The sequence below is a fragment of the Hippopotamus amphibius genome, chromosome 4, assembly GCF_030028045.1.
Source record: "Hippopotamus amphibius kiboko isolate mHipAmp2 chromosome 4, mHipAmp2.hap2, whole genome shotgun sequence".
NCBI lineage: Eukaryota > Metazoa > Chordata > Mammalia > Artiodactyla > Hippopotamidae > Hippopotamus > Hippopotamus amphibius.
The window spans coordinates 1,580,111-1,606,307 of NC_080189.1; the positions used below are offsets into that span (position 1 = coordinate 1,580,111).

Below are 26,197 nucleotides of genomic sequence, written 5' to 3' on the forward strand. Positions count from 1 at the left end.
ATAAGAAACAACGTCAACGGTCCTGTTTTGAGGAAAATAAAACAAGGTGAAGAGGTTTGGTCTGTGACGGCCTCTCCGTATGGGTAACATTCATGCTGCAATGTCAGTGACAGGTAAGTCGGTATGACCCAGGGGAGCAGACGGAAGGGCACAGGCAATGGGGGTGGGGTAGGAGGCTGCAGAGGTGGGCAGGGGTGGGGTCTGCGGTCCCTGCAGGTCTTGGTGAGGGGTTAGTGTTAGAGTCTAAGTGAGATGGGAAGCTCGGGGGGAGGGGCAAGTCTGACCTACGTGCTTATCTCTTGGGAGGGACTGGTGGGGGCAGATGGGTGGCTGGGAAAAGCAGATGCAGGGAGACTGCTCAGGGGCCACTGGAGGGATGGGGTGGCTCGGAGCGGGAGACGGCAGGGGGGGTGTGAGCAGTGGCTGATTCAAGACATGCTCCGGTGGGAGAGGCGACAATCCTTGGTGATGGGTGGGCTGTGGGGTGTGAGGGGCAGCGCGGAATTCAGGACGATGCTTGGGTTTGCAGCTGAGCAACCGATGCCTGTTCTCTTCTTCCTCTGACCCACGAAAACTCCAGCAGAAACATAGGGTGGCGTGGAAAGTGTCCAAATTAATTTTTAAGGCCATAAACAGAGTTTTGGAAAGAACCTTAGGCATCATTAACTGAACTGAGACCCAAAAGGTCACACGCGGCAGAGCTGGAACCTGGTTTCCAGAACCCCTGCTTGGTGTTGACTCCATTTTAAGACGCTCTCTTTAGCAAGGGGTCAAGCTGAAGCAGAGAACCCACAGTTTAGGCTGCCAGAGGTTTCAGTGCCTTTTAAAACAAGTCCTTTATTCAATATTGAATGGACACAGTTTATACAACATATATGATGCATAAACGACAAGGTGACAAGGCGTTGTGAGGCGTGCCCTGGCCGCCGTGTTTAAGCAATGAGCATTGCTGTTCCCTCTGCATGCCTCTCCCCCATCTCTTCTCTGCCTTCCCTTCTTCGGTAGGGTGGTCATGCCCCTGCTTTTCTTTATGATTTTACCACACGTTTGCATCACTAAGTAACATCCTGTTTCGTTCTGTGTGGCTTTCAACTTTATGTAAGTGGAATCATACTGTGTGTATTCTTCTGCAAATTTTTTTTTTTTTTCCTCAATGCTGTTGTAGAGACTCACCCACATCGTTGCTTGCAGCTGTGGTTCGTGGATTTTTCATGCCAGGGTAAAATTCCGTTACATGAGCACATCCCAATTTGTGTATGCGCCCCACTGTGGATGGACAGCTGGCTTGTTTCTAGGCTTTTGCTTGTTGGTCTCTCGCTGTGAATATTTGGGTAAGGGAGAAAAAGAAGCCCTTTAACAGAGGCTGGAAGGAATTCAGGTTACATCTGAACATTGCTTGACTTGGTTTTACATGGGGCATAAAGGAAAAAAAAATCGGTCTCTACGTCCTTACGTCTTGAAATTTTGATCTCATTGTGATCATGAGAATCAAAGCAAGGCCTTGGGAGATGAAGGAAACCATCCCAAATCTTGGCAGGTTCAAAGACACAACGTGATAGTGAAAACACAGTATATGGTAACAGGCAGCATTCTCATTTGTGGACACGTGAGTCGTAATGTTGAACACACGGGCAACGTCCATACAGTTATCTACCTTGGTACAGAAATTTGAAGACTTACTGAAGTTTGAAGAAGTCTTTGGGGAATTCCTCAGGGAAACCATTCTACTGACCAATAAATACTTGTAAAGTGTCTACTTTGGGCAAAACATTCTAATAGGTATTGAAGGAAATACATAGAGGTTTACGTGATGCAAGAAGAGACACTCCAGACCTTAAAGAGTTTGTGCTCTGTGGATAGACACCTGTACACAAAACACTGAGGTAAAAGATAAGGTCGTGTGTACCAAGTGTCAGATGAATGACTGTACGTTCTGTTTTCTGCCTGGACTGTAAGCTCTCCCAGAGTGGGGACTGAAGCAGTCTCCTTTCCATTGTGTGTTCATGTTTTTGAATGAATGAGTGAATGAAGAGACTGGAACTGCCAGGAAAGACTTTTTGGAGAAGGAAGGCCTTGGCGTGGACAGTAAAGAGTGGTAGCACGGGATCTGAAGAGGAGGAAAGAGGGTAAGGAATGGGTGAAAGTTCTGGGCTTTGGCAATGGGAAGGCCCAGGGGGTTGGAGAGAGGAGGAAGCCAGGCTGCAGGAAAGGGCTCTTTAGGGAGAGAAATGGGAACAGTTGGAAGGGTGGGCCGGGGCCCCAAAGTCAAGGTCTTGAACACCAGTTAAGGAGTCTGATTTTATTCTACAGTTAATGAGAATACTGCATTGCAGTGCTTTCAGCAGAGGGGAAGAACCATGTTTTGAGGGATTCATGTTTTAGGAGGATGCTGAAAAGAAAGTGTCAGCAGGGGTGACAGAGATAACTCAGATACCCCTCTCCAGCTTGGGTGGGACGATTTTACACAATGGCAGTTTGAGGGTGCCCAGGGGCCGTGAGAAGGGGCAAGCCCTATCACACAAGTACTTCTCGAGAGCTTCCTATTTTCTAACGAGAGCTTCCTATTTTCTAATGTCCCTTCGGCCAAAGCAAGTCACATGTCCAGGCCCAGATTCAAGAGTGGAAAATTGGTTCTACTCCTTGCTGTGAGGAGGGGCAAAGCCATAACGCAAAGGGGTGAATGTATAGGGAAGAGCTTGTGGCCATTTTTGAGGTCTACTTCCCAGGCTGAGTGTTGTAAGTACCAGAGACAGGGAAGCAACTAAGATCAAAGGTGAGTGAACCTTCACAGACAGCTGCATAAAAGAAAATAAAAAGGTCTAGATGGCTGGAGTGTTGGGTTAGAAAGATCAGAACAGCCATATGCATTGACTTTCTGGAATATGTGTCTAAATGTCATGTCCTAAAATCGGATTTCGTTACCCTCTGATTTGGAGAAATTATCCAGGTCATTTCAGGCAGGTATTTAACCTAGCTCTCAGAAGCTGGGCGTTCAGAAAACAGACACGTCTTTATGTTTCCCTGGTTCTTCAGGGCTCTGAGACTTTCAGGAAATAAAGATGAACACTGAATGTAACGAGCGGGAAGTTACTCCTGGATTCTTATCAGCCTACCGCAGCAGTACTGCCTCAGAACAAGCCTGACGTTCTCCAAGTCCTCACCACCACCATTTTCTGGCAAAAGGCATTATCGACGCAGTATTTGGAGGCCTACAAGCTTTTCAGGGGCTATAAAAAAAAAGTTGGAGTTGTAAAAACAATTTAATTCAACATCACGAAAAGATACTTCAAAATCTAAGTTAATACATATGATAAAAATGGTATGAAAGCAATCTGTAGATTTTCTCGCTTCCTAGGAATTCTCAGAGATGCCAAAAAGTCACAGCCAATAGCAATTTAAGTGACTTTCTTATACTACCAACATCCAAGAGTAAAATGATAAACACTCCTTCAAATTCATTTTTAATGCAAACAACAGCAACAAACAGGTACTTGGTGCAGAATGGGGGTGAATTCCAGTAAGCCCCCACGTACGGCCCTTCAAGTTGCAAACTTTCACGGATGTGAACCTACGCTCGCATGTCCAACCAGGTCAGCAGACCAGGTGCCTGGCGCGCACTGTCACGGGCGTGCCTGCCCTGCAAAGGGCTGTGCCTCCAAGCACCTCGCGGCGCCGCACCGCGCAGCCCACGGCGGGAGGCGTCTTTATGTCGAGCCCAGGGCGTCCCGAGGCACGCGTGGAAGCGGCGGCGCCGAGCCCGCGGTGTGGGCTGGGGCCCCAGGCCACCTCTGCCGGACTCGGGGGCAAAGCGGGCGTCCCACCGCGGAGCTCGCGCGTCTGTGGGGGACTCGGCCCCGTCGGGGACGCGCGGCGACGCCCAGAGCAGCCCACGGGGCGGCGGCCCAGGCCGGGCCCGCAACCGCCGAGCGCCGGGCCTCGCGGCCAGGGCCGTGCACGCGTCCCGCGGGGAGGGGTAAGCCCAAGAGCGGCGGGAGCCGCACCGCTTCCCGCGCGCAGAGAAGCCGCGTTCCCGCCCGACGCGCGTCCAGAAAGAGCCGGTTTCCGACCCCTTCCTTACCCGGCGGAGCGACGGAGCCCGCGGAGACCCGCCGCCCGTCGCCGCCGCCGGGGAGGCGCTGGCCGCAGCCGCCGTCCGGCGGGGACGCCTGCGGGCCCGGCGCGCCAGCCCGCCCGCCTCCGTCAGCGGGCCCTCACCGGGCGCGCGCGCCGGACCCAACGCCAACGCCAACCGCCAGCTGCTCACGGGGCTGCCTCGGCGCCTCCGCCGGCGTCCCGGGAGCGCGGCCCGCGAGCCCCGCCCGTCAGCCCCGCCCCCGGCCCCGGGCCTCTCGGCGCGCTCCTCTGACGCCCACGCGCGGCGCGCCCCTCTGACGCAAACGCGCGGCGCGCTCCTCTGACGTCAAGCCCCGCCCCCGCCCCGCCCCGGCCCGCGCGGTGCCCGCCCTCGGCAGCCGGAGCGGCTTCCCCTGAGGTGGCGGCTGAGGCGGCGGCTGAGGCGGCGGCCGGGGTCGTGGTCGCGGTCCCTGCAGCGGCCGGCTGTCCGCCCGCTCCCGTCCCGTCCCGGCCGGCGGGGCGGCCGTCCAGCCCCTCGGGCCAGCAGGCGATGGTGCGGCGAAGCGCGCGGACGCGGGCGGCGCGGCGGCGGGCATGAAGGAGGATGGAAGGGCAGGACGAGGTGTCGGCGCGGGAGCAGCACTTCCACGGCCAAGTGCGGGAGTCCACGGTGAGCGCCCCGCCCCCGTCCTCGCCGTCTCTCCCCTCCCCCCTCCCCTCCCCTCCCCCTCCCCTCCCCTCCCCTCCCCCTCCCCTCCCCCTCCCCCTTCCCCTCCGGGTCCCCGCGGCCTCCCCAGCGCCGCCCCCTCAGGCCCCGCCCCGCCCACCTGCCCCGCGTCCCCGCCCCCAGGCCCCGCCCCCGGGGTGCTGCGGTGCCCCCCGCACCCCCTCCACCCCGGGTCCTTCCCCAGCCGGGGGGCGCGGCGTCGGCGCTCCGGGCTGTGGCCTGGCCCCTCCGCGGCCCGACCCGGCCCGGGCCTCAGGTGTGCGGGCGGGCATCCGGGGCTCCGTGCCCCCGGCCCGCCGCCGTCGCCTCGTCCCGGGCGGCGCGCACCCGTCCGCCCCCCGTCGCCCGCCCGCCCGCTGGTGCTGAGTTGAGACCTGGCGTTTGGGTGGCCGGACGGAGGGCGTCCGGCAGCGGCGTGCTCTCCCGTGCGCTGGGTCTTCGGTGCTGCCGGCGGGGCCGGGAAGCAGGCTTGGCCTCAGACGTCTCCTGCGATGTGTTCACCTCTTCCTGGGGCACTGGCATACGCTGTGGTTGTGTTTATTTGTGTTTTCATAACAATGTAAAGTGTAAGTTTTGTGTATTTGTGGTTACTAACTAGCTTCTCTCAGAGTCAGTCTCTTGGATTTAGGTGAAAAAATTCCGGATGAGAATTGCCTAGTTTGTGTAGTTACTGACCTAGAAAATTGAGCATCAGTTTGCCAAGTCATACCTTGGAATAGAGAGATATAAGTCTGAATTGGTGGACTCTGATACAGCATCTTTAGTTTAAATTTTTAAATTAAAGCTAAAATAAACAGAGAAGTACATAATCATACTTGTACACCTTGAAGCGCTTTAAACTAAATACACCTGTGTAATCCTGAACGCAGACGGAGAAACAGAACATTCCTAGCGCCCCAGAGGCCCATCCCTTCTTCCTGCCCAGTTACCCTCCGCTCACCAAGGGTAACCACTGTCCTGGCTTTAATAGATTAGCTTCCTTTTGAAGTTTTATATAAATGGAACCTTGCAGTGTGCACTTTTTTTGTGTCTGATTTCTTTCACTCAGCAGTGTTTGTGAAATTCCTCTGTGTTGTATATGGTTGTAATTCGCTCTCAGTGCTGTAGTTGTGTGACTATAGCACAACTTATTTTTATTTTACTATTGGTGGGTACTTCAGTAGTTTTCAGATTTTTGTTACCAATATTCTCGTACATGATGTCCTCTGGTGAACATGTCAATGCGTGAGTTAGGTCTGTACCTAAGAATGGAGCCTCTAGGTTATAGGTTGTGGATTAGTTCATCTTTAGTGGATACTTTTAAACAGTTTGCCAGAGTGGGTTGTACCAGTTTACACTCCCACCAGCACTGTGGGAGAGGTGTGATTTGCTTCCCATCTGTACTGACACTTAGTACTTCCTGCTTTTTTTCTTTTTTTTAATTGTAGCCATTCTGATAAGTGTCGTGGTATTTATTGCACAGAAGATTTTATGTGCATTTCCCCAATGATAATGAATTTGAGCGCCTTTTCGTATGTTAACCGGCCGTCTGAAAACCTTTTGTGAAGAGTCTTCGAGTCTTCTTCCCATTTTTAAACTTGTTTATCTTTTTAATATTGATTTGTAAGAGTTCTTTATGTTTTCTGCATGTGATACTTTGGTCACGTGTGTACATATGTATATACATATGCTTACATACATGTGTATATGGATAGTAAATCTTTTTTTCATTCTGTGGATGCCTTTTCACTTGCTTATCTTCTAAGGAGCAGAAATTCTTAATTTGAATATAGTTCACTCTGTTAGAATTTTTCTTTTATGATCAGTATTTTTTATGTCCTGTTCTAAGAAATCTTTGCTTACTCCAAGGTTATGAAGATGTTCTCATGTGCTTTTCTCAACGCTTTTTTGGTTTTCTCTTCCCATTTAAACCTACAGTTCATCTGGAATTTATTTCTTGTGTGTGTTGTAAAGTAGGAGTCATATGTATTTTTTTTCACATGGATGTCCAATCGCTTCGGCACCATTTATGACCTTAGTTACAAATTAGGTAACTGTATATTTGTGGGGTTTAATTTTTTTAAATTAATTAATTTATTTACTTATTTTATTTTTGGCTGCATTGGGTCTTTGTTGCTGTGCGTGGACTTTAGTTGCGGCGAATGGGGACTGCTCTTCATTGCGGTACGCGGGCTTCTCAGTGCGGTGGCTTTTCTTGTTGTGGAGCACGGGCTCTAGGTGCTCGGGCTTCAATAGTTGTGGCATGTGAGCTCAATAGTTGTGGCTCTCGGGCTCTAGGGTGCAGGCTCAGTACTGGCTTAGTTGCTCCTCGGCATGTGGGATCTTATTCCCGGACCAGGGATTGAACCCTTGTCCCCTGCATTGGCAGGCAGATTCTTTTTTTTTTTTTTAATTAATTAATTAATTAATTTTATTGGCTGTGTTGGGTCTTCTTTGCTGTGCGCGGGCTTTCTTTTTAGTTGCGGTGAGTGGGGGCTACTCTTCATTGTGGTGCACGGGCTCCTCATCACCGTGGCTTCTCTTCTTGTGGAGCACGGGCTCTAGGTGTGTGGGCTTCAGTATTTGCAGCACATGGGCTCAATAGTTGTGGCTCACGGGCTCTAAAGCACAGGCTCAGTAGTTGTGGCGCACGGGCTTAGTTGCTCCGCGGCATGTGGGATCTTCCTGGAGCAGGGATTGAACCCGTGTTCCCTGCATTGGCAGGCGGATTCTCAACCACTGTGCCACCTAGGAAGCCCGGCAGGCAGATTCTTAACCACTGCACCACCAGGGAAGTCCCTGTATCATTTTTTAAAAAGATTCCACATATAAGTGATATCATGTGATATTTGTCTTTCTCTGTCTGACTTACTTCACTCAGCATGACAATCTCTAGGTCCATCCATGTTGCTGCAGATGGTGTTATTTCATTCTTTTTTTAATAGCTGAGTAATATCTCATTGTATATGTATACCACATCCTCTTTATCCATTCCTCTGTCAGCGGCCATTTAGGTTGCTTCTGTGTCTTGGCTATTGTAAATATTGCTGCTGTGAATATGGGGTGCATGTATTTTTTTGAACTATGGTTTTCTCCAGATATATGCCCAGAAGTAGGATTGCTGGATCATATGGTAGTTCTATTTTTAGTTTTTTAAGGAACGTTCATACTGTTTTCCATAGTGGTTGTACCAATTTATATTCCTGCCAACAGTGTCGAAGGGTTTCCTTTTTTCCACACCTTCTCGACCATTTGTTGTTTGTAGGCTTTTTGATGATGGACATTCTGACTGATGTGAGGTGATACCTCATTGTAGTTTTGGTATGCGTTTCTTTAATAGTAATTAGTGATGTTGAGCATCTTTTTGTGTGCTTTTTGGCCACCTGTATGTCTTCTTGAGAAATGTCTGTTGAGAACTTCTGCCCATTTTTTGATTGAGTTCTTTGTTTTTTTGGTATAGACCTACATGAGCTTTTTGTATATTTTGGAGATTAATCTCTTGTTGGTTGCTTTGTGTGCAAATATTTTCTCCCATTCTGTGGGTTGCCTTTTCATTTTGTTTTATGGTTTCCTTTGCTGTGCAAAAGTTTAATTAGGTCTCATTTGTTTCTTTTTGTTTTTATTTTCATTACTCTAGGAGGTGGATCGAAAAAGATATTGCTGTAATTTTTGTCAAAGAGTATTCTGCCTATGTTTTCTTCTAACAGTTTTATAGTATCCAGCCTTACATTTAGGTCTTTAATGCATTTTGAGTTTGTTTTCGTGTATGGTGTCAGAATGTTCTAGTTTCGTTCTTTTACATGTAGCTGTCCAGTTTTCCCAGCACTATTTATTTAAGAGATTGTCTGTTCTCCATTGTATTTTCTTGCCTCCTTTGTAGTAAATTAATTGACCATAGGTGCATGAATTTATTTCTGGGCTTCCTAGCCTGTTCCATTGATCTGTATTTCTGGTTTTTTGTTTGTTTTTTCCTGTTTTTTTTTATGACAGTACCATACTCTTTTGACTGCTGTAGCTTTGTAGTATAATCTGAAGTCAGGGGGCCTGATTCGTCCAGCTGCATTTTTCTTTCTTAGGATTGCTTTGGCTGTTTGGAGTCTTTTGTGTTTCTATGCAAATTTAAAATTTTTTTGTTGTAGTTCTGTGAAAAATGCTGTTGGTAATTTGATAGGGATTGTATTGAATCTGTAGATTGCCTTGGGTAGAATACTCATTTTGACAATATTGATTCTTCCAATCCAAGAACACGGTGTATCTCTCCATCTGTGTTGCCTTCGATTTCTTTCATCAGCATCTTATAGTTTTCAGAGTACAGGTCTTTTGCCTCCTTAGGTAGATTTATTCTAGGTATTTTATTCTTTTTGATTTGGTGGTAAATGGGATTGTTTCCTTAATCCCTCTTTCTGATCTTTCATTGTTCGTGTATAGGAATGCAAGAGATTTCTGTGTATTAATTTTGTATCCTGCAACTTTACTGAATTCATTGATGAGCTTTAGTAGTTTTCTGGCAGCATTCTTATGATTTTCTATGTATAGTATCATGTCATCTGCAAACAGTGACACTTTTACTTCTTTTCCAGTTCGGATTCATGTTATTTCTTTTTCTTCTCTGATTGCTGTGGTGCCAGTTCTTTTAATTATTCAACTCTTTTTGGTTTTGCCAAAAAGATAAAATATACATAACATTCAGTTTACCATTCTTAAGTGTGCAGTCCAGTGACATGAACTACATTTGCATTGTTGTGCAGCCATCACCAGCATCCATCTCCAGAACTTATTTGTCATTCCAAACTGAAACTGTCCCCTTTGATCAATTACTCCCTGTTCTTCTCTCCTTTCAGCTCCTGGTAACCACCATTCTACTTTCTGTCTTTCTGAATTTTATTGGGTTGGCCAAAAAGTTCGGTTCCTTAAGATGGCTTTAGTAGTGCTTTGTTGTATTTAACTTCATTTGAAACAATTTTGTTAGATTGTATTGTGACAGCTGTCATATCAGTGTGCAGTTAAAAAAAAACTTATCAAAGTTGGTGAATTTTTGTGTAGCCATTTTAATATTGAAGATGGAAGAAGAAAGCAAAATTTTGGGATTTTATACTTTATTATTTCAAGAAAGGTAATGCAACTGAAACACAAAAAAAGATTTGTGCAGTGTATAGAGAAGTTCTGTGACTGATCAAACATGTCAAAAGTGATTTGTGAAGTTTCGTGCTGAAAATTTCTCACTGGACAATGCTCCACAGTCGGGTAGACCAGTTGAAGTTGACAGCGATCAAATTGAGACATAAATTGAGAACAGTCAACATTATACCACACGGAAGACAGCCGACATACTCAAAATATCCACATCAAGTGTTGAAAATCATTAACACCAGCTTAGTTATGTGAATCACTTTGAGGTTTGGGTTCCACATAGGTTACATGAAAAAAACCTTTTTGACCGTATTTCCACTTGTAAGTCTCTAGTTAAATAACGAAAACATTCCGTTTTTAAAACAAGTTGTGACGGACAGTGAAAAGCGGATGCTGTACAATTATGTGGGGTAAGCGAAATAAACTACCGCCAACCCCACCAAAGGCTGATCTTCAGCCAGACAAGGTGATGTTGTATGTATATGGTGGGATTATGAGTTCCTTCTGGAAAACCAAACGATTAATTCCAACAAGTACTGCTCCCAATTAGACCAACTGAAAGCAGCACTCTACGAAAAGCATCCGGAATTAGTCAACAGAAAATGCGTAATCTTCCATCATGATAATGCAAGACCACATGTTTCTTTGATGACCAGGCAAAAGCTGTTACAGCTTGGCTGGGAAATTCTGATTCATCCACCAGACAGTGCACTTTCGAATTTCCACTTATTTTGGTCTTTACAAAATTCTCTTAATGGAAAGAATTTCAATTCCCTGGAAGACTATTAAATGTACCTGGAATGGTTCTTTGCTCAAAAAGATAAAAAGTTTTGGAAAGATGGAATTATGAAGTTGCCTGAAAAATGGCAGAAGGTAGTGGAACAAAAGGATGAATACGTTGTTCAGTAAAGTTCTTGGTAAAAATGAAAAAATGTGTCTTTTATTTTTACTTTAAAACCGAAGGCACTTTTTGGTCCAGGTATCTCACGTAAATGGAGTCATATAATATTTATCCTTTCGTGTCTGGCTTATTTCACTTAGCATAATGTTTTCAGGTTTCATCCATGTTGAAGCATGTGTCACAATTTCCTTCCTTTTTAAGGCTGGATAATATTCCAGTGTGTTTATATACCATGTTTTGCTTATCCATTCATCCATCAGTGGAAGTTTGGGTGGTTTCATGGTTACTGTGACTAATGCTGCCCTGAACATGCATGTATGAGTATTTGCTCCAGACCTTGCTTTCAATTCTTGTAGGTATATAGCCAGGTTTGGAACTGCTGGATCACATGGTAATCCTATGTTTAATTTTTCTGAGGAGCTGCCGTAATGTTTGCCACAGTGGCTGGACCGTTTTACATTCCCAACAGTAATGTGCCAGGGTTTCAGTTTCTCTGTATCTTCACCAACCCATGTTGTTTTCTGACTTTTTTTTTTTAATAGTAGTTATTCTAGTGTGTGTGCAGTGGTATCTCATTATGGTTTTGATTTGTGTTTCCCTGATGATTAGTGATATTGAGCATTGTTTCATGTGCTTTTGGATATTTGTATATTTTCTTTGAGGAAATGTCTTTCTAAGTTCTTTGCCCGTTTTTGAATTGGGTTTTTTTGTTGTTGAGTTTTAGGAGTTCTTCTTATATTCCGGATATTAATCCCTTTGTGATTTGACAATATCTTCTTCTATGGGTTGCTTTTTTACTCTATTTATAGTGTTCTTTGTTGGACTAAAGTTTCAAATTGGTGAAGCCCAATTTTTTTTTTTTTGCTATTTATGCCTGTGGTTTTGGTGTTATATCCAAGAAATCATGGCCAAATCCATCGTTGTGAAGATTTTCCCTTATGTTTTCTTCTAAGAGTTGTATAGTTTTTAACTTATATTTATGAGGTTTTTGATCCATTTTGAGTTAATTTTTGTATATGGTGTAGTGTTTAACTTTTAAATCGTCATGTAATAATTTTTGTCTTTAATATTATGAATATCTCAGAATTCTCATGTTAGTTACTAAAATGATCACTTTCAGCTGCTACTGTCAGGTGGTAATGATCCATTTCCTTTCTTCCTTTTGCTGTGTTTTTTTCCTTTTCCTTTTGGACTTCAGGTGCACAGAATTGGATTAATTTTAACCCTTGGTTCATACACCAACTTTTGTGTGTCTGTGACCTGCTTTTCTTATTTTAATATTTTTTTTGTTAAAAAAATTTTTTTGGAGTATATTTGCTTTACAGTGTTTTGTTAGTTTATACTGTATAGCACAGTGAATCAGCTATACATATACATATATCCCCTCTTTTTGGGATATCCTTCCCATTTATGTGACCTGCTTTTGATTAACCTGTTTTTAAATAATATACACCCATGAATCATCACCCAGAATTCTAAAGCATTGACTCTAGCTTATTAATACCCATCAGGAGAGCTGAAACGTTGACAGTAATTTATATCTGCCTATTCCTTATGCTGCCATAGTTGCACAGCAACACTTATCTTTCAGTAATCTGTTCTTTGGATGCATTTATTTAGATGATGTCTTCAAAACGGTTATCTTCTGTTGATGCCACTTTCACCAATACAGTTGTTAGTTTAAAATGATCGCAGGTAAATCCATAATTGTACTAAAAAGTCTCCATAATCCATTCACTAAATTAGTAAGAAATAACGTTTATTGAGTACTAAGCAGGTTATCTTATTTGAGTCTCACAACAACACTGTGAAGTGGGTACTTCACAGCACCTGGCACAGTGTGCGATAGAACCAGTCTTTGAATCCAGGAAGGCTCATTCCACAGCCTGTACTCTGTTTACAGCCTAGAAGGTGTAAACCTCCACTATGACAGGCTTCAGGGTTCAGTGGCATCCAGCTAGGTCAGTTACACAGAATGGAGGCTTGGCTTATTGTAAGGCTGACGAAAGGACCAAGGAGAGCCGATGAAGCCAGCTGGCTGGGAGCTTTGGGGTCTGGCTGTGTGATCAGAATTCTTCCTTACTCTAGCTGCGGACCCAGGTCCCTTACTTGCTGTAATATATTTGGGGACGGTTCTAGGGTTGACTAGGACTTCTACAACAGTAGAGGTTTTAGGACCCTACCATTTATTTGGGTCTCTTTTGGCTAAATAGGTGTGGGGGAAAATGGGGGTGCCAGGACTCATCCTTCCCCTGGTGCTTCACTAAAAGGCAGGTAAATTTACCTGTCTTTTCCTACCATGGTCTTGCCCTCACTTCCATGGCTTACTCCGTGTGCTAGAGATGAAAACTTTATCCCTCTTCTCTTGAGAATAGGAGTTGGGCAGAAGACGGAGCCAGTCACCTATGTTGTACATAAATTTGGAATGCAGTTGTCTGGGGGTCCATAGTCTTTTCTGACCTTTGGATTGTTCTTTAGCCAAAGACCACCAGCAACACACCTGTAGTTGGACAAGTCAGGTTTATTGCATGCTGCGGTGAGGGCAGATGCATACCATGGGGGAACTGTGGGGCATCTCAGTAAGAGGGTGTTAGAAAACAACTTTTTAAAATAGGATTTGGGCTTGTGTTCGGTGATTGGGAAGAGTGAATGGAAGTGAAGTGGGGCTTTGATCTGTGTGGGATGCTATTACGAAGCAGAGATGGTTGTATGACTGGATGTCTTCATGGATCTTATCTAGAAGGAAAAAAGATTTGAGTGAGGCTAAAACTAATTGGTGAAGATGCAAGTCATTCATATTAGCGGGAGGGGGGGAACGTTTGGTCATTTTTATGATTTGGACAGTGTTCATGTTTTTGTCTTTGTTCAGGTGTGACTGCAGAGTGGTCTTATTTAATCTTAATCCATTACGGTCGTAGAGTGGTCGTCTCTGATGTTAATGTTCTCTGAAGTTGTTTATTTTCGATGGGAGAATCATCAACTCCTAGCTGTGAGCACCTGGCTCTGAGTTGCTAGCCAGTTTGAAGGTTGCTTCAAGGCCTAGCTGATAGTAGCAGGCCAGCTCCCAGATGCAAGGGCTGCTCTTCCCTTTCTCATTGTGGTCATAAAATCTTACAGTGGATGGTGTAGTAGATATAAATCCAATAGCCAGTGTATATTGAGGTGATTTTATAAGGTTGGTGAACAAAGAGGAATGGGCTAGAGGTATAGAGGTTTCCTTGTATCTGATTTTGCTGAACTAGGTTAAATTGATTTTCCCTGGTAGGCAGTACAGTGGCCCATAAAGGTGTCCATGCGGTGTTCCCTGGAGCCTTTGAACATGTTATCTTAGATGGCAGAAGGACTTTGCAGATGTGACGATGTTGAGGGGAAGATTATCCTGAATTATCTGGGTGAGTACAATCACAAGGGTCCTTACAAGAGGGAGGCAGGAGGGCCAGAGTCTGAGAAGATGTGGTGACAGCCAGAGGTTGGAGTGATGCACTTTGAAGGTGGAGGAAGGAGCCACAAGCCAAGGAGTGTGGGTGGCCTCCAGAGGCTGGAGAAGACAAGGGTGTGGATTTTCCCTTAGAGTCTCCAGAAGAAACTAGCCCTGCTGACATCTTGCTTTTAGCACAGGGAACCCATGTTGGAGTTTTGACCTCCAGAACTATGAGGTAATAAATTTGTGTTAGGTCACTGCGTTTGTGGCGATTGGCTATAGCAGCTTTGGCCTGCACTGTTCTCCTTGTGAGTATACCTCACCTCTTTCTAGTTCTGCACGTGAGGTTAAAGGAGACCGAGGCATCCCTCATTACACTTGAGATGATTTTTCCTTTTTCCCTGTTCTTTTCCTTCTTAAGGGACACTTGGAAGTATATTTGCTGAAGGGTATAGGCATCCAAAGCATGATTTTTAAAAAAAATTAATTAATTTGTTTTTGGCCGTGTTGGGTCTTTGTTGCTGCACGTGGGCTTTCTCTAGTTGCGGAGAAGCCAATCTTTGTTGTGGTGCGTGGGCTTCTCATTGCGGTGGCTTCTCTTGTTGCAGGGCATGGGCTCTAGGCATGCGGGCTTCAGTAATTACAGCAGGCAGGCTCAGCAGCCGTGGCTCATGGGCCCCAGAGCACAGGCTCAGCAGTTGTGGTGCACGGGCTCAGTTGCTCCACGGCATGTGGGATCTTTCCGGACCAGGACTTGAACCCATGTCCCCTGCATTGGCAGGTGGATTATCAACCACTGCACCACCAGAGAAGTCCCTCAGCATGATTTTTAGTGTTAGTCTTCCTTTTATATCCAAGCCAAAATTATGCAGTAGGATGGAGTATAAAGTCTCTGAGAGCCATCTGCTTTTGTTTTATTCTCCACAGTGTCTGTAGTGGATATTTGTAGGTATTCACTCATGCTGATGTTAGGGCTTTGAGCATTGTATGTGAATATAGCAGTACAGGTCAATTTGCTGAAAACCTTGGTGGTAAGATAATTCAAGAAACTTACGGCATTATAGGAAAAAAGAGACATGAGGGAATAAAGTTCAGAATTTATTTTTGAAAGCCCTTATAAAGATTTTAACACTTAAAACAATTCAGAAAGGACACCAAATAAAGATAAAAAATTCTAATTTTACACTGTTAATATCTGTCATCCTTTGTGTGTTAGAATCTTTTCAGGATCCGCTTCCCTAGAATATCAGTGGAATCCTTGTAAATGCATTTTGGATTGTTTTGAGTAATATGTGTTCTGAGAAGTATTTCTTTATGTCTGCTCCTCTATCCAGACGTTTGGTGCTTTTTTGCTTTTTGACTTGGAGTTTTTAGCTCCTGAGACTCCGCTCGTTACCATTCTGCTGGCGTTGAAGAATGTGTGCTGATGGTGGGAGAGGCTTTGGGTGGCCTTTCCCAGTCACTGGGCTAGCTCTGCCCTTGAGGACTCCATGGAAGCGCACTTGTCACCTTTTATGTACCTGTCTTCTTACCGCCCTCACAGACTGTGGTGGGGTGCCTTCCCAAGCGTCATTGTAAAACCATTCCTCTGTGTCATCCCACTTTACCTGTCTCTCCATTGCTGACCCGTCTCCACCAAAAGTGAATTGAAGTTTGGAGATGTCAGAATTTTTTGGCTTTTAACAAGGTTTGTAGAACTAAATTTGCATAAACTTTAAATTGCATGAGGGGAACTTGAAGTTGGAGAGGGAATACGATATTTTCTTTTTCTTCGTGGCTCTTTACAACAGACTCATGATGAAACTCATAATGCTTCAGTTGTGTGGGCCATAGACTCTCTAGATAGGAATTTTAAAAGTTATTCTGAAGTTTAATTAGTAACAGTTTTTCTACATGTGCATCTTCTTGGGGACTTGGGTGTCAGGAACGTTCCACATATCCCTGAATGTACAGTTTTTGACCTTAAGAAGTCATTTATCTAACATCATTTTAGTTCTTCTCGAATTTACTGTGTCTGTGTCTTTCATAGAGCACCGTAACTAAATAAGGAATTTTACAAAAAGCTGGGCATCTAGGACTGCAAATGGTGTTTCACCAGTATGGTAATTCATGAGATGGTGATTTTATGGGATTGATTAATGAGTTACTTGATATTGTATATTTTAGTATCAGATGTATTACTGAGGCTTGTAACTGTGGTTATCCCTCGTCTAATACTCTTTCAACCCCCCACTGTTAACCATTGTGCTCTACGGAGAGCCCGTTTTTCTCCCTACTGCACTGCAGTCCTGAAAGTGGAACATGGAGGCAGGTTTGTTGGCTTCGGGTTGCGGCAGAGTAGGTTACAGTCATATCTTGGCTGCTTACTAGCTGTGTGGCAAGGTGCTTAATCTCTTGGAATCTTACTTTTCTTGTCTGTAAAAGTGGGAATTACAATACCTACCTCAAAGTCATAAGAATTACATGAGACAATATTAGGAAGGTGCTTGGCACAGTGCTTGAACCTGATTGTATGGGATATGTTGTTTCTGTGGACTTGGGGTAAGCTTGTTCAAGAATAGATGATTTTTGAACTAGTTTCAGAGTTGTGCTAGTTATCAAGAGCACCTGATGTAGCTTTGTTAACTTAATGTCTTGGTGTTAAAAGAGCAAGGTGATGGGAACTTTTTTATTCACATTCATATTCTGTGCTTGCTCTCCAGGAGGTTCCATGCAGTGGTTTTCAGATTTGTTCCAGGGCTGGCTACCTAAATTTTGAGGCCCAGTGCAGAATGAAAATATGGGTTCTATGTTCAAAAAGCAGGAAAAAATGCCATTCAAGTTACTAAAATATAAAGCGTTTTCCTTTATTCTGTGGTTTTTCTCCCAACTTGTCATAGTGCTTTTTTTACTTGCTATTCAATGTTGTAGAACACTAAGTAAAAAATTTAAAATTTGTTAGCATGAAATTTACCGTTCATCTAGATACTGTGCAATACAAGTTTCAAATGCAAATGTAAGAGCATTTAACTCATATGAGAAATCACTGAAATTGTACAATGCACATTTAGTAGTTCGTACATGTATGTGTATTTTATTCTTGTCAGAGCAATGGGAATGCTGCACAAAACCAACTCAATTGTTTTTTAAAGTTTTATTGAGATTCAATTCACATATCATACAGTTCGCCCAATTCATTGATTTTTAGTATATTCATGAGTCGTGCAGCCATCACCACAATCTAATCACAGAACATTTTTATTATCTTAAAAAGAAGTATACCCATTAGCAGTTCATTCCCCGTTTACCCCCAAATTCTCCTCCTTTCACTTCGAGGCAATCATTAATCTACCTTCTGTCTGTGTAGAGTTCCCCATTCTGGATATTTCATATTAATTGAATCATGCCGTATGTGTGGGGTTTTTTTGTTTTTTGTTTTGGTGTGTAGCTTCTTTCAGGTAGCATGGTGTTTTCAAGGCTCATCCATGTTGTAGCTTGCATCAATACTCCATTCTTTTTTATGGCCACATAATATTCTATCATATGGATGTGCTGTGTTTTGTTTCTTCATTCTTTAGTTGATGGAGCTTCAGGTTGTTTCCATGTTTTGGCTCTTATGAAGAGTGTTGCTATTAACGTTTGTGTACAAGTTTTTGTGTGGACATAAGTTTTTATTTCTCTGGGGTGGAACTGCTAGGTCATACGGTGATGGGAAACTCCGTGTTCAATATTTTGAGGAACTGACATACTGTTTTCCAGAATCATGGCACTGTTTCACATTTCTACCACCAACACGAGAGTTCCAATTTCTCCATGTCCTCTTTAACACTTGTCATTAATGGTATTTTTGATTTTGATTTTTTAATTATAGCCATCCCGGTGAGTTTTAATGTTATCTTATTGTGCTTTTGACTTGTATTTCTCTGATGACTAATGATGTTAAACATCTTTCTGTATGCGTATTGGCCATTTGTGTATTTTCTTTGGAGGAATGTGCCTATTCAGAGTCTTTGTCCACTTTCAAATTGGGTTCCTTTTTAAAATTAAAAAAAAATTTTTTTTATTTTCTTGACCATTAAAAAAATTGAAGTACAGTTAATTTATAAAGTTGTGTTAGTTTCAGGTGTACAAGTCATTCAGTTATATCTGCCTACCTATCTATTCTTTTTCAGAGTCTTTTCCCTTATAGGTTATTACAAGACATTGAATATAGTTCCCTGTGCTATACAGTACAAAGAAAAATTGAGGGAAGTTGTTGCTGATAGACCAGCTTGACAAGAAATTTTAAAAGATGTTTTTCAGAGAGAAGGAAAATTATTTAGGTGAGAAACTCAGATTTACAAAAAAAGAAGAGTATTAGAGAGGAATAAATTAAGGCTAAATAAATCTTTTATTCTTGATCCAACAGATAACAGTTTATTGAAAGTAATAGCATCAGTGTAACCAGTGATTAGTTTGTGGAAAAGTGAAATGAATGACAGTAATGTTATAGGGACAGAAAGAAGGAATTGGGAAAATCCTGCTATAAGGTCCCTCCCTGTACTACCCATGAAGCAATATAGTATTGTTTGAAAGTAGACTTAGATTAGTTGTAAATGTAAATTATAAACTCTAGGGCAACCAATAAAAACATTTAAAAAGAAGCATAATTGATATGCTAAGAGAGGAGAGAAAATTGAATCATATAAAATGCTCAGTTAAAATCAGAAATGGCAGAAATAGATTGAAAGACCAAAATGGAAACAAAGAACAAGGTCAATGAATAGCAAATAGTTAAAACTATGATAAATATCAAAACAACTATACCAGTGATCACTTTAAATGTGAATGGTCTAAATAAATCAATTGAAAGACAGAGATTGTCAGAGTGGGTAAAAAACCCCAACTATATGTTGCCTATAGGAAATCCACTAAATATAAAGACACAGATATATTAAAAGTAAAGGAACACAGAAAGATAGATCATGCTAACACTAATCAAGAGAGAGCTGGAGTAGCTGTGTTAATTTCAGACAAAGTGGACTTCCTAGCAGGAAAGATTATCAGGGATAAAAGGAGCAATGCATAATGATAAAGGGTCAACTTTCCAAGACAACATGATAATCGTTAATGTGTGTGTGCCTAGCAATAGAGCATCAGAATACAGGAGGCAAAAACTGACCGACCTGCCAGAAGAAATGGGGGAATCCACTGGTATACCTGGAGACCACAGCACCCCCTTGACTGGTAATTGGCAGATCCAGCAGGCAGAAAGTCAGTAAGGGTGTGTGTGTATGTATGTATATGTATAGTTGAACTATGTTAACACCATCAGTCAACTGGATCTGATTGACATTTACAGACTCCTTCATCCAACAACAGCACGATGTACATTCTTCTCAAGCTTGCATGGAGCATTCACCAAGATGGGGCACGTTCTAGGCCATAAAACACACCTTAAACTTAAAAGGTCAGAGGTCACACAAAGTCTGCTCTCATACCACAGTCGAGTCAAACTACAGATTAATAACAGAAATGTAGCTGGGAAGCTCCAGAGTACTTGGAGATTAAACAGTGCACTTCTGAATAACACATGTGTGAAAGAAAAAGTCTCAAGAGAAATTTAAAAATATTTTTAATTAAATGAAAATGAAAATACAATTTATCAAAATTTGGTGGGATACAGCAAAAGCAGTGCTTAGGGAGAAATTTGTAGCATTGACTGGATATATTAGAAAAGAAGAAAGATCTAAAAGTCAATAATCTAAGCTTCTACCTTAGAAAACTAGCAAAAGAAGAGCAAAGTAATGCCACAGTAAGCAAAAGAGAAGAAATAATAAGAAAGTAAAAATCAGTGAAACTGAAAGCAGGAAATAAATTTTAAAAATCCACAAAATCAGAAGCTTGTTCTTTGAAAATATCAGTAAGAATGATAAACCTCTGGCTAGGCTAACTAAGAAAAACAGAGGGAAAACACAAATTACTAATATCAGAAATGAGAGAGAGGCCATTGCTACTGATTCCATGGGCATTAAAAAGTTACTAAAGAAATATTATGAACAATTCTATGCCTGCCAATTTGAAAACTTAGATGAAAAGAACAGATTCCTTCAAAGATACAATTTACCAAAACTCACAGGAGGAAAAGCAGATAATTTGAGGAGGTCTATATCTACTAAAGGATTTGAATCAGTAGTTAAACTTCCAAAAACCAGTTTCAAATTGTTTGGTTGTGAATTCTACCAAATATTTAAGGAAGAAGTCATATCGATTCTTTGCAGTCTCTTACAGAAAATAGAAGCAGAGGGAATACTTCCTAACTCATTCTACGAGGCCAGCATTCATTACCCTACTGCTAAAGTCAGACAAAGACATTGAAATAAAGGAAGACTACAGGCTGGTATCTTTCATGAGCATAGATGCACAATTCTATAAGAAAATATTAGCAAATTGATTCCAACAGTGTATAAAAAGAATTATACAAAAATTACTTAATATAGTCCATCACATTAACAGACTAAACGAGAAGCATCATAAGATCCTATAGTAGATACAGAAAAAGCAGTTGACAAAATTAAGCATCCATTCATGATAAAAACTCTCAGTAAACTAGAAATAGAGGGGAGCTTCCTCAATTTGGTTTAGAACATCCACAAAATACCTACAGCTAACATCATACCTAATGGAGAGAAACTAGAAGCTTTCCCACTAGGATCAGGAACAAGGGAAGGATGTCCCCTCTACCCACTCCTTTTCAACAGCATTGGAAGTCCTAGCTAATGCATTAAGAAAAAAAAAAAGGAGATGATAGGTGTAAAGATTGGGAATAAAGAAATAAAACTGGATGGGACTTCCCTGGTGGCGCAGTGGTTAAGAATCCACCTGCCAATGCAGGGGACACGGGTTCAAGCCCTGATCTGGGAAGATCCCACATGCCACGGAGTAACTAAGCCTGTGCATCACAACTACTGAGCCTGTGCTCTAAGAGAGCCTGTGAACCACAGCTACTGAGCCTGCCTGCCACAATTACTGAAGCCCTTGCGCTAGAGCCTGTGCTTCGCAACAAGAGAAGCCACTAGGTTGAGAAGCCTGCGCTCCACAACGAAGAGTAGCCCCCGCTTACCACAACTAGAGAAAACCTGCACGCAGCAACAAAGACCCAATGCAGCCAAAGATGGATAAGAAAATAAATAAATAATAAATCTTAAAAAAAAAAAAAAGAAAGAAAGAAAACTGGGAAGTTCTCTGGTGGTCCAGTGGTTGGGAATTGGCACTTTCACTGCCGGAGCCTGAGTTCAATCCCTGGTCAGGGAACTAGGATCCTGCAAGCCAAGCAGCGTGGCCAAAAAAACCACAAACAAACAAAAAACAAACAACCAAACAGAACCAAAACTGTTTTTGCTCTCAGATTGTCTGTATAAAAACCCCAAGGATCTATAACAACAAAAACCTGCTGGGACAAATAAGAGATTATAGCAAGGTTTCAAGATACAAAGTTTGTAAACAGTAGTCAGTTGCTTTCCTGTATATGACCAATGAAAAATTGGAATTTGATATTAAAAACACGCCATTTACATTAACACCCTCCCCAAATGTTTAGCAAAATATGTTCAAATCTATATGAGGAAAACTACGTACTCTGATTAAAAAAATCAAAGAAGATCAAGGTTAGTGGTGAAATCTTCCATTTTCATGGAAGATCTTCCGTCTCTAATATCATTAAGAGGTCAGTACTTAAGTGTTTATTGCATGGGTAAACTTGATAGGAAATAGTTATAAAGCAGCTTAATTTTCTCCCACTGCTGCTTGCAAGGATGCCTTGTTGGATCTTTGTATCTTACCCCGATGACAATTTGGGGCTCATCTTATAGCTTTGTAATCACTTTCACATATTGAAAAATTGAGTCCAGTCTAATCTAAACTTCCACCTTTACTTTCAAAGTGTCTTCCCTTTGCCCTGATCACACCTGACTGAGGCTAAGGAGCCAACAGTGGGAAGGGAGAGTGATTTACTCAGTTTATTTTAAAATCAATTATCTAGGCAGTCAGCGGGATTAAAGAGATGTACAAGAACGTTCCTATTTGTGTTAGTACCTCCTGTATACCTAAAGTATATATAATACATAGTTTAGGAGACAAGTTTTATTTATATGAAACACATAGTAGAAGTTGTTGCTGTGCTCAATTTGTGAACTAGGGGGTTGTGGGGGTTCAGGAGGAGGGAGGCTGTGTGGGTAGAGTGATTGTGATTGGAATGAAGAGCCTGAAGGACAAAGGGCGAGTGCCAGCTGGTTCTGGTGCCCGCTCCTTTCAAATAAAGCTGTCCTTTTATGTTTTTCTGGAGTGGGTTTCAGAAGGAATTTAGAGAACTTTTTGCTGGTGACTTGCATTGGTATGCAAGTCATAGAATCTGAAAAATCTTAAGAACAAGTAATAAAGTGTAATGTTGTAGATGACATTAATGAACTAGAAATTTGCTGTGTTAGTCTTGAAAGATGGAATATTTACCCCTTGCTAAAGATCTCAGTGTTGTTTTGCAAGGAGATGTTGTTTTTCCTTTGTTGAAGCACAAGTTGAAAGATACGGGGCAATTTATTGTGATAGTGCTATAACTGTTAGAGTGGATATCAGCATGTGTTTAGTGTTCAAGTAAATTGTGGGGATAGAGCACTGGTAATTTTGTCTTCTCTCCTTTGGAAGGTGGTTTGTTGCAATTACAAACAGTGAAACAATGAACATCTTTATATATACATCCTTGTGTACACATGCAAGTATATCTGAAAGGAGTGCATAGCTACTAGCAACAAGAATTCATTGTGTTTTTAATCAAACTTTTATTTTTCTATAAAAAGTCTGGAGGAGTGATGTTTTTATATGTGCTGCAACGTGGATGAACCTTGAAAACATGCTAAGTGAAAGAAGCCAAACACAAAATGTCAGATATTGTATGATTCCTTTATTGGAAATATCCAAAATAGGCAAATCCCTAGAAACAGAAGTCAGATTAGTGGTTGTGAGGGGTTTGGGCAGTGGGGTGGCAGAATATGGGGCACATAGGGGTATAGAGCATTTAGTATGGTAACATACATATTTATTTACTAGAGCATTCCTAATACTTAAAAAAATTCACATTTATCATTATGTATTTGATTTGGTTTTTCTTTCATGGTGCATTAAATTCTTTCAATTAGTGTTTCGTTTTTCCTTGCGTATTCAGTTTTAGAAAATATATTTTGGTGCTGTGTTTTTTGGTGCATGAAGATTATTTCCTCATTGTGGCTTATACCATTGTACACCAAGTGCCCCAATTTGTCTTAGCACTGTTTGTCTTAAACTCAGCTTTGTCTGAGAGAAAAAAAATGTCACAACCTAACTTTCTTTGTTGTTAGCATCTGCTTGGTATGTCTCTCTTTATCCTTTTGTTTTCAACCTTTCCGAGTCACTTTATTTTAGGTATATCTTAGTCTGTGAGAGTTTTCTTTTAATAGTTTGTTTTATTTACAATTATTATTTTAATGTTTCATCTTTAGTTTATCTTATTTTTTTTTTAACTATTTGTGTTTTCTTGTGTTTTACTACATAGTCTGGCTCTTAGGGTACTTTGAAAGAATTATAAGTTTAATTTTAGTTATTTTGTGGTTCACTTGTAACTTTAAAGGGTATGCAACATCTCTAATTTTTTTAAAATTTATTTATTTTACTTATTCATTGGCTGCGTTGGGTCTTTGTTGCTGCTCATGGGCTTTTTCTAGTTGTGGTGAGCGGGGGCTACTCTTCGTTGTGGTGCGCAGGCCTCTCATTGTGGTGGCTTCTCGTTGCAGAGCATGGGCTCTAGGCACATGGGCTTCAGTAGTTGTGGCATGTGGGCTCAATAGTTGTGGCTCATGGGCTCAAGAGCACAGGCTCAGTAGTTGTGGCACACAGTCTTAGTTGCTCTACGGCATGTGGGATCTTCCTGGCCCAGGGATTGAACCTGTGTCCCCTGCATTGGCAGGCGGATTCCTAACCACTGTGCCATCACGGAAGCCCAACATCTCTAATTTTTGATTTAGCAACTTGAAAATAAAGCCAGGGCTGCTGGCTCTTCTGTGGACTGAGGTTGTTGGCTTAGTTATAGTTTGCTTGTCTCCTCCCCCAGGACCTCGTGAGCAGTGTGTTCGTGGAAGCTTTCCTTCAGGCCGTTTGCACCCATCACTCTTATGGCATTTACTCCCTGTCGTCATCTTGAGTGGCTGAAGCCCATCAGCTATAAATGAAAAAGGTTGTAATACAGTTTGATTATAATGCACTAGTTTGAATTTAGGTTCAAATCTTACACCTGGAATTTAAGAATATTTGCTGTTAACAACATATTTTAAACATTACAGGTTTTTTCCAACCTCTGAAAGTAGAGTGTCCTAGGAAACCTTTCCTAAGCCGAGGTGGCACAGTTACTTTAGGACCCATCTTGCTCACAGATACACAGAGTAAGTCGAGAGGAAGTACAGATGCCCACAGACAGTTCACAGCTGTAGCAGCTTGATGCTGAGATGCTGAGTGTGGTTCCCAGGGAAGGAGCTTGGTGGGGCCCCCTCACTGCTTGGGGTGGACACCACCTCTGTAACGCTCGCTGCAAAACATGCTGAGCTGAACCGGATTTTCGCTTTTTGCCTTTTTGTTTTTTTGGTAAAAGTGAAAATCCTCTTTGGATTTCTTTCGGTTAACAAAAACAGGTACTGAAGTGGGTCTAAAAGGTGAAGTGATATAGAGCGAACTTTAGAAATACCTGTATTAGGTTGCTTGTGACTGGGTAACTCAGCTCCCAAATGCCTGGCTGTTCTTGATCAGCGTCAGGACTAAAGCCGCGTGGCCGCCAGTGAGGGCGGAAGCACCTGCTTTGGGTCAGCTGGCACAGAGGACATGTACCCTGTGCTTCGGCTTATGGGCTCTGGTAGCCTTGTTCTTCCTTCCCTGACCAGGAGAGGAAAGCTCAGTGTTTTCAGAGAACAGTGAGAGCCCATCCTCTCCCTTTTTTCAGCTGTACCTCACCTGTAGTGGTAAGGAGCTGGAATGGCTTCCTTCTTTTTTTTGGTTAGGAATTTCCTTTTCTCCCCACTGGATGTAGAGGAGAATAGGAAGCATCATAATGTGTGTTTTCATTTTACACATCCCCATGGGTCTGTCTCTCTGCTAAAGATGTGCCCATTTAGAGAAGGAGCACCTGCTCCTAGTCCCATCTTTGGAACTAGAGAAATAGTCTAATCAGTTCTGTGATTTTTTGTCTCAGTCTGGTATAGTTTATGTTTATTTTCATAGTGGGTAGCTTTTATTTCCAAATTAGTAATACTTACGTTTGTTTTTATAATTGTTAATTGTTAGCCTTACTTCGACTCTTAGGTGAATTGCTTTCCATTAGTCTTTTCCATCCCATGCCATACATTTTGATTCCTTGATTTCCCTTTGTCTATTAACTTTCATGCCTTTTCATCTACCACTTCTGCACAAACTCTTTGAAACACCTGAAACTATTCTTCTCCGCCTTTAGTTACTAATTTAAAAAACCCTAAAACATGCTTTAACCACAGCTTTGAATTCTTCCGACTTCCTTGGTCAAGTACTTTTATTGCAGCTGCTTCTCTGCTGGGAACCTCAGTTGATTGGCATGTCCACTCCTATCCGTCACTTGGTTTCACTTTTCTCCCAATTCGCTTAGGTTTCACGGCCCATCATTTCACTCACCTTGCAAATACCCTAAACCAGTGGTTTTCAAACAGTGGTCTAGGGATTTCTGGGGGTTGGTGGTTAAAACCCTGGGAGCAGATGAGGTTATCTGTGAAGAGCTGGTGCAATGAGAATAGATTTCTGGCTCCATTCAGAAATCATAGAGAAGAGTACTGTTTAAAGGCTGGCAGGAAAAGGGAGGCTAGTGATGGCGTCTGGGAGAATCAGCATCAGAGGAGGGAGATTGCTGACATGCCAGTCGCTGCTTTGGTGGCACGTGAAATCATGAAAGTGTAATCTGGCTGTT

General features: G+C 42.5%; 1 protein-coding gene and 1 long non-coding RNA gene across 8 annotated transcripts in view; one reads left to right on the forward strand and one right to left on the reverse strand.

The window, feature by feature from the left end:
- Window positions 1–788: 788 nt before the first annotated feature.
- LOC130851046 (uncharacterized) lies at window positions 789–4,321 on the reverse strand. The gene is made up of 3 exons (XR_009053104.1): window positions 4,079–4,321; window positions 3,114–3,227; window positions 789–1,317 (listed from the first exon to the last, which is right to left on the reverse strand). It is a non-coding gene; the product is annotated as an uncharacterized LOC130851046 (long non-coding RNA).
- A 119-nt stretch (window positions 4,322–4,440) lies between these two features.
- LMBR1 (limb development membrane protein 1) overlaps window positions 4,441–26,197 on the forward strand; it is a 136,447-nt gene continuing 114,690 nt past the window's right edge. For 3 of the 7 annotated variants that reach the window (XM_057730819.1, XM_057730817.1, XM_057730816.1), the window contains exon 1: window positions 4,441–4,744. In XM_057730819.1, the coding sequence (XP_057586802.1) occupies window positions 4,679–4,744 (66 nt within the window). In that variant the 5' untranslated portion in view covers window positions 4,441–4,678. Of the gene's footprint in view, window positions 4,745–14,076; window positions 14,204–24,328; window positions 24,452–26,197 lie in introns of all 7 variants that reach the window. The other 4 variants (XM_057730818.1, XM_057730821.1, XM_057730815.1 and 1 more) reach the window with 4 other exon arrangements.